The sequence below is a fragment of the Morone saxatilis genome, unplaced genomic scaffold (assembly GCF_004916995.1).
Source record: "Morone saxatilis isolate NCDOM2014 unplaced genomic scaffold, NCSU_SB_2.0 Contig18, whole genome shotgun sequence".
NCBI classification, from domain to species: domain Eukaryota; kingdom Metazoa; phylum Chordata; class Actinopteri; family Moronidae; genus Morone; species Morone saxatilis.
In genome coordinates, this window is record NW_023339740.1 from 21,348,096 (window position 1) to 21,356,513 (window position 8,418).

Consider the following 8,418-nt stretch of genomic DNA (forward strand, 5'->3'; position numbering starts at 1 on the left):
GTTATTCTAATTTGTTTTGTAGTCAGTACAGAGAAAGCTTGCAGTTCACTATAGAGTTTCCATTGTTAAGGGAGAAGTTAATGAGTGAACAAGGGATTGATTTTGAGCCTGTGAAAGACTGACACCTCTCTCAACCTCCTGTTACTGTTATTCGGGTGAGAGAAGTTACACCTTTATAACTCTTATTGGTTTAAGGCTCTGCAACACTTTATTAGTCCACCTAGATAGAGTTTGTAGAGTATTTGTAAGAACTGTTTCACTTTGTTTGTAGATGTTTAACAGAACACCTATAGAACTAAACCTAACCACACCTTAAGTGGTGTTGTAATATCGTGTAAAATATTGTTGAATCTTAACTAATAAGCCAATAAAATGTTGCAAATGGTCTGTAAACTATCTTTAGGTGGACTGTCTAAATGAAGTCTCATCCATGTGTGTACAGACTCTTTAAAAGGTTGCAGTGTTGGAAAGGTGATGATGTGTTAAAGCAAAACATACAGCTGTGTTCAACCTTCACAGGTGGTTTTATTTCTTGCATATTTTTTGTGTGAAACAACAGTTTAATGTGATCGATGATTTGTGAAATAAAATCGCAGCGCTTGAAACTCTAGTTCTCATAAAAAAACACGTACAGTACAACAGTAAACGCTCTGTGAATATTGGTCCAGTAAGCTTGTTAGAGCACCAGTGTGTCACGTTGGTCTTACAGGACACACAGTACAAGCTAAAGGCTCTTTGTGTTACCTGAGATTTAGTGAGGGTTTCTCTTTGTTCATAGCAAAAACAACGAGTGTGTTCATGAGATGTAGCTTACAAAAATGGTTTCAGTCATTCATAATCAATGCACAAGCTTAAATCACTGATAGGAGAGTGAACAGGAACATCGCAGTAGCTGAGCAGAGTTATTTCAGGACTAGAGATGTTTTTTCATTCTTAAAACTGTGACTTTAGCCAGCTTTACAATCCAAGAGGGAGCCTGTGTGTCGGTGTGTGAGAGGACCTGGCTGAACCCCAGCTTCTTGTACAGAGCCACAGCGGCGGTCTGAGTGGAGCTGGTCTCCAGCACCACCTCGGAGAAGTCTCGTTCCTTACAGAAGTCGACCACAGTCTGAGCCATCCTGACGCCGAGGCCCATCCGTCTGCACGATGGTGAGATGATCATCCTGAACAGTTCCCCGTAGCTTTTGTCCCCACTTTGTTTGGCCACTACAGCCACCATACCCATGACCTCGGCCCTCCCGTCAACCTCGGCCTCAGCCACCCAGAAACAGTCATCCGGTCTGCTCAGATAGTTCCCGGGGATGTCCTGCATGTCCGTCTGGAGTTTCTCCCTGACGTAGCTGGAGTACAGCTCATGACAGCAGTAGTAGACGAGGCCCACCCAGACTCCCGGGAACACCACGGCCCCCAGCGCGGAGCAGACGAGGTAGCCAGAAGCGCACAGAGCCAGAGTGACGGCGAGGTAGAGAGGGCTGCTCATGGCGTTGTGAAAACATGGTCGGATGTGCTCCTTGATGCCGGTGCTGAACAAGAAACGCACCGTGTCCTTATCCGAGGGACGGTACTGGCGGATCACCAGCTGCATGACCGGAAGGAACTAGAGGAAAATAAAATACTGGATTCACATGTGAAGCTGAATACTAAATAAACTCTCTAAAGATGATTCTCATTATAGATTTATCTGCTGGTTATCTCGGTTAATTGTTTTGTGAAGTCAGGAAAACTGGAGAGCTTGAGGCTGCGTCTTAAAATTCGATATTCTGTTCACTACCAAACATGACAAAGGTCTTGAGAACCTCGAACCCGTGGACATTTGGCATTTGTGCTTGAAATATTGTCGACTGTCGACGGACTAGTTTATTTATCGTCTAATTGTTCAGTGTCTTAAACTTCTTATGTGAGATTCAGCGTACTTTTAAAGCTGTGATTTGTGTAATCGCTGTTTAAGATGGACGTTGACGGGGCTGTATAAAATTACATAACGGTGGAGTAAAACTCAAATACCCTTAATGAGTAAGCAGCTTGAGATAAGTGCATTAATGTAGTAGATGTTTAAGAAAGGACATGGTTTAGTGTAAGATTGTTCATATTTACTCTAGTAAAATCTACTTCTACTCTATATTATATTTATATAATATATTTATTTATCTATATTTGATAACTAGTTACTGTTTTTTTTTACAGACTCAGATTAATACAAAATATAGGCTAACAAAACTAATATAACAACAATAAACTAATTAAAAAATGATGTGTTATTATAGATTCAGCTACCTGGCAGTAATGTAGTTAAAATTAGCTCCTCCTTTACCAGCTACAACATTAGTTCTGTTTAATGCATCAATCATTATAATCCAATAATATAAGATTTATTACTCTGAAAGGGGCCAATCTGCATAATGAGAACTTTAACTTGCTGCCAGATATGGTTAAAACATCACATAGCGATTATTTGGACAGATATTGTGATATGACTCACGATTCGTGTGGGAATTATCATTTTTGTATCACAAATGTAATTTTCACTGAAAAAAAAACAAAACTATTAAAGTCCTGATGATTAATGTAATTTAGGTCTGTACCAAACAAATATGTTTTCTTAAATCTGGAGAACATCTCTTCAGCACCACAGTAATTCATTATGATGATGTTTTGTCTTCTGTGATTTGCATATTGTAATTTACCATATTTGATAATATTTTTGATTTTGTGTGGCCCTATTTTGACGCTAATACTTTTGTTCTTGAATATTTTGCTTTCAGGACTTCCACTTGTAAGTGTTTTTATACTTTACTGTGTGCTAGAGACCACATAGACCCACTTACTGATAAATAAAACTACAGACAGCTAACGTTAGTTATTGTTATGAATGTAGCCACACTAGTTAACTGTATATAACTGATATCTGTATAATTATAATATATACATATAACATATTATGTGCTAGCCTGAACTGTAGCCTGATCCGCTACCATGGTAACAGTAGTAACGTCACCACACGATAAATAAATACTACGGAACATCATGATTACATCACACGTCATTCGATCGAACGTTACCCGTTGAACCGTTAGTTTCAGTTTGTACCGTTGAATTAACGTTAAAGTACCTCAACGTCAGGATAACTTAACTTTAGTAACAGGCCTGTGAACTTTGTTAGCTTTTGTATTCGTACCAAAATCCCTTTTTTTTTTTTTAACGTTGAACTGATTTAATTCGACGCAAAACACGCAAATACACCGTGTTTAGTCGTTTCCTAGCTAGTTAACGTTACATTAAGATATCATTGGAAAACGACGCTTTCTTACGTTACTGACACAACCTGTGAAAGTGGGGCTTTGTCCGGAGGAGCAGCACCGTCCAACTGACGGCTCACATGAACTAACGTTACGAACCACCAGAGGAAACACCGTAAACCGGTTTAAACGTTAACTCCGCCGGGGGAAAACATTCACATAATCCCGGCGTTGACTGACAAAGAGGCGATAGCTCTATTTCTCTAAGACACCGTTTGGTTTTTATGTCGGGGGGTCGAAGTACAAGCGATAACAGTACACGTTAAAAGATAACACAGAGTCTGTGCAGCAGTGTTATTAATTGTTGGGGACACAATGCAAACCACTGTACAGTCGGCCATTACCCAACATGTTACACTGTGAGGGGTCTTTTCTAAATTAATCACTAAGCTAAATTTAAGCTTTTCCACAAACCGTTCTCCACAAATCCCAATGATACCGGATGCAGTATGGTGTCACCATCCATCCACTAACAAAGCCCTCTGAATGAGAGGCCACTAATGTTATCTTAACAGCAGTCAACACTATCAGACTGCAAACTAACACACAGATTTTAATGTTTAAACTGTTCAAACTTCAGTTTTAAATGTGTGCACACAGTGGCGTCAACAGGTGGGGGGCATGAGGGGTAATTAATGGTAATTAACCAGTAATTAATCAAGTACCTCCAATCCCTGCTTACTAAGACTGGTTTAACTTCAACCAAACTTCTTGCAGAAACTATTTATCTTTCATCTTTAAGTTTGCACATGTACAGTTTAGTTTAGTTTTTCAAAAAGTGTATATATTTTTCATTTATAGTGTTATGTTTTATATTATATTTTCTAATATTCTTATTTTGTGATTCTTATTGTACACTTCTGTACTCTTTGCACTACATTACCCAATGCTGCTGTGTCTAACTTGAATTTCTCTTACAGGGGATCAATAAAGGTATTATCTTAATTAAAAACAGTTTTTCTTTCACCCTTTGTGTCTGTTTTAAGAAGGAATGATACCAATTTAAATAAAATGCATCCACTCAGCCAGGTTCCCGATAGTGATGTTGTTTGTGTCCTTTTAATGAACGATAGAAGTAAAATAAATGAAGACACGACAGAACAATAGCAGTGACCTTATAATATATTAGTAAACATAGTTAATATACATAAAATCTTCAACACGTATGTGAAATAGCGTTTGATGTTTTTACATTATTCAAGGTTTTAATACCAAGTATAATGTCAACATTATGGCATTTTGGAAATTATAAGGTTTAACATATATTACATATTAATTTTAGTGATATACAGTCATGAAAAAAATTATTAGACCACCCTAATTCTTGTTCATTTTAATGCCTGGTACCACTAAAGGTATATTACCTGAAGAATGAAATGAAACACGACAAAAAATGCAGCTGATTTCATAATACTTTATGTCCTATTTGACAATGCTTTAGGCTTAATTGTAATCCCCAGCGTATATAAGAGGCCATTTCATGTCATAAGCAGCACGCACATGCAAAGGCCTACAGTGGTTTCCTGCTTACATTTTTCTCTTGGTACAGTGTTTTATATTATATTAATTATATTATTTTTCATACTGTTCTTAACTGTCTTGATACTGTTTGTTTTTTTTCTCTATCCACTTTGCTGCTGTAAAGATTGGAATTTTCGCCCCATGGTGGACTTGTGGGACTATTAAAGGAATATCGTATCTTATCTATCTTATCTTGACAGACAAACATCATCTTAGTGGAGTAACACACAGAGTTTTACCATATCTGGTACCACCGGCAGAGGGGGGTGGGTAGATGTGGCACAAATCTAATTGGTCAGTGATATCAATAAAACGACACAGAGAGAGGCACAGAGTCATCAGAGCCACGATGAAGATTTTGTGTGTTGCTGTTGTTGTGCTGAGTCTCACCTCAGTGTGCCAGCCTGCGTCGCTGGCCTGTGAGAGACTGCTGAAGACAGAAACCAGAAATCCAGATGTAAGTTAAGTTTCTTTACACTAACTTTTACTTTTTTTCCTGATATGAGTTACGGGAAAGAAAATATTTACAAAAAATGTTGTATATTATTGAAGAATTTAACAATATTTCTGTCTTTTATTTCAGCTGACTGGGAGATGGCGCTACGTAGCCTTGTCCAGTGAAATGTGTCCTATTAGAACATTAATGGAGTCTGTTTTTCGGCCAGCTATAGAAATTAACATTACCTCTGAAGTCACACCGAACGTTTACAGTGTCGGAGTTAAGATTCAAATGTAAGCAGTATTTTTGATTTTTTTTTTTTTTTACTTATAATGGTGACATGAATCTTGAAGTGTCCTGTGGTATATAATCTGTTTTTTTTAAATTATTGATAGACCTGGGATGTGCGTCAACAAATTAAATTTTTCAACATTTATTTATGAGAACAATGCTGTGAGGGGTGCTACCAGTAAGTAAGAGTTTTGTTTAATACACATTGTGCTCTGGTGTTTCGCTCTTTGTCTCAGCTCCTTCTAATCTCTATTAAACTTTAAAGATGAGATAATCCCTTATTTATCCCCCAGAGAGGGGGAATTCAGTGTTACAGTAAGCAGCACGAGGCAGAACACAGTGAGATAGATGAATCAATTAAATAAATACAGTAAATTTAAACAAGACTGATTAACCTAACATTAACATTACAGGCAATAGCAGCACATATACACACCATATATGCACACATATTATACGGTGTATTCTTCAGTGTAAAAATATGAATGAGTGCCAATGTAATTATGTTAACAATGATAATTAGTATTTTTTTTAATAACATTTTGATACAAATGTAGAGTTAATGTGATTATGATATTATGTTCTTAATGTAAACCATTTATTGTATCATTGCTTCCAACAGATGCCCCCCCTGTTATACTGCTACAAAGTGGGTGTCCTGACTGCATCGTTTTACAGAACGATGCCATCCATTCCCTTATTATTCTAAGTAAGGAGATCGCAGAAATGATAAGATAATTATATTAATATGTAGTAATATATAGTAATTGTGCTCACCAGGTCTCAGAGTGACTTATCCCCTTTTTCATGGCTTCAAACCATTCACAGTTCATGATTTCTATTTAGAGGAAATTATAAAACTACAATCTATAATCGAGACATTTGTACAGTTAACTACCTAATGAAGTGGAAATCCCTAACTAATGAATAAGGGTATGTTAACTTGAATTAAAATTTCAAGATACACTGTATGAATATAGATATTATACATTGTTTAGCTGTCCACATATGTAAACAATAGTGTGTGACATTGCAGCGGTGATAATATAGCATCTGAAATGTGTCCTCTCGTCACCAGGTAGGAGACAGACGGTCACTGCTGCTGAGATGAAGGAGTTTGAGACACAGGCAAAGTGTTTGGGTTTGCCCGAACCGCAGCTCTTCATGTCAGATCACGGTGAGACTGTCCGATTTTGAAGACTTGAAAGATTATACTATATACTTTGTCAATAAGAATGTAGAGTCTCGTATCAGAGAGTCAACAGTGGGATGTTGCCCATACTTTTATTGGAAAAATGTTTATATACATTAAGATATCTTTAATGTAGAGGTATTAAAAGAGACTGTTGTTAGTGGTGCTGTACCACAAAAGTGGTATCTACCATTTTCCTCTCTGCATATTACTGTGTTGTAACATAATAACTTACAATAGTATGTGGTATAATAAAACATTTACATACATTAAACGTACATTTGCCATGTACATAAAAGAATGTAGCATAAACCGCTGCCTTTCTGTTCTCTCTACAGTCTATGAAAACTGCCCCACCACTGAAGACATTGTACAGCACCTTGAAACATTTTCCAGTGGTACAGAGAAAGCTCGGTCCCTAAATGAGAAAATTAGGAATTGTAATCAGCAAATGTAGCTCACCTGGTTGAGCGTGTACCATGTATCATGGCTGAGTCCTTAACTTCAGCGGCCAGAACGAAATCCAGAACGAGCCCTTTGCTCCATGTCATCCCCCTGCCTTTCCTTTGTTCTCTACTGTCCTATCAAATAAACCCCAATAAATAATCAAATTGTAATACACAAGTAAATGTCCATCACATGTTTCTTCTGTGCATGCAAATGTGTCTACAGGTGTGTCTGAATACTTCCTTACAATGTATCATCAAACAGGACAAAGAGTCTACAGCCGGCTCTGTGAGGCTGCAGCAGTGCCGGCCCGTGGCATGGGCAGTATAGGCAAATGCCCCACAATGGGGGAAGAAAAACAAAAACAAAAGGTGCAACTTTCAATATTCAAGCCCACATTAATTTAACTGCATAGCAAAGCCTATTAAATAATAATAAGACTTTATTAAGCCCCCCCTCTACCTGCTCTCTGAGAGAACCATCAAAACGACCAAAACTTTCCGGGTGCCATGCGAAGAAAAAAAAAAGAAATAGAGGAGGAAAAACGCGAACAAAGACAGGAGGGTAGGGAGTAAGGAAATGTCATGAATGATTTCGTTGTTGCAAAGAACGATAGTGTATATTTAGACCGTACACGGTTTGTTAATCAATAAATTAGCGTTGGCTCATTTTAACGTCAGTTATGTTTATGGAGGGGCTATCATATATGATAATTACTCCCCCTTATATTTCTCAGGACTTTGTCAAGATAAGAATTGCTGATTCAGCAGGGTGTTTTACTTTTGTGTACATTTTTATTTTAATGTTTTATGGTTAGATTAACGGTTTGCTCTGCTTGCTAAACTTCAGTCAAATGCTATTCTTTCACACACCTTTTAATGTATTAGAGTTTGGAAGACTTGTTGTTTTGTTGTGTTAAGTTCGTATTGTCTAAAGTGTGGTTTATGATTGTTAACTTTACATCCATGTTAAGTGCACATGGTCATTAATTTTAATAATCTCCATTGTCTTATTATACTGCAGTTTACTGTTTCTAATCAGCATTTCACGGTGTAAATGGACACTTATATTAAATCTAACTAATTGCATATCAGAAGAAATCCTCATTTCCATGTAACAGTACAGTGAAAGTAATGCATCTCTTAGGTTTTCATTTGTATTTATCAAATTTTTGTATTCTTGGAATCATTTCTTGTTATTATTGAGCTGTAACACCCAGACAATCCTCCTGT

The 8,418-nt window shown here is 37.2% G+C and overlaps 2 protein-coding genes across 2 annotated transcripts; one reads left to right on the plus strand and one right to left on the minus strand.

Moving 5' to 3' along the window:
* Positions 1-537: 537 nt before the first annotated feature.
* nat8l2 (N-acetyltransferase 8-like 2) lies at positions 538-1,597 on the minus strand (the record flags this gene model as incomplete). Its single annotated transcript, XM_035662347.1, is given in 1 exon segment — positions 538-1,597. A coding segment is annotated over 1 exon segment (684 nt), but the record flags the coding sequence as incomplete, so codon positions are not given.
* Positions 1,598-5,166: 3,569 nt separating this feature from the next.
* Positions 5,167-7,345, plus strand: LOC118328648. Its single transcript, XM_035662492.1, has 6 exons — positions 5,167-5,274; positions 5,401-5,549; positions 5,652-5,725; positions 6,170-6,256; positions 6,626-6,724; positions 7,078-7,345. The coding sequence occupies exons 1-6, from the start codon at positions 5,167-5,169 to the stop codon at positions 7,194-7,196; spliced, it is 636 nt and encodes a 211-aa protein (XP_035518385.1). The 3' UTR covers positions 7,197-7,345.
* Positions 7,346-8,418: the final 1,073 nt, after the last annotated feature.

What these genes read in the sequence shown, in the direction of transcription:
- LOC118328648 (XM_035662492.1), top strand. Translation starts at nt 5,167, where the DNA reads ATGAAGATTTTGTGTGTTGCTGTTGTTGTGCTGAGTCTCACCTCAGTG. An exon ending in CAGAAACCAGAAATCCAGAT is followed by an intron (nt 5,275 to 5,400) that starts GTAAGTTAAGTT and finishes CTTTTATTTCAG; the next exon opens with CTGACTGGGAGATGGCGCTA. An exon ending in CCATTCCCTTATTATTCTAA is followed by an intron (nt 6,257 to 6,625) that starts GTAAGGAGATCG and finishes TCTCGTCACCAG; the next exon opens with GTAGGAGACAGACGGTCACT.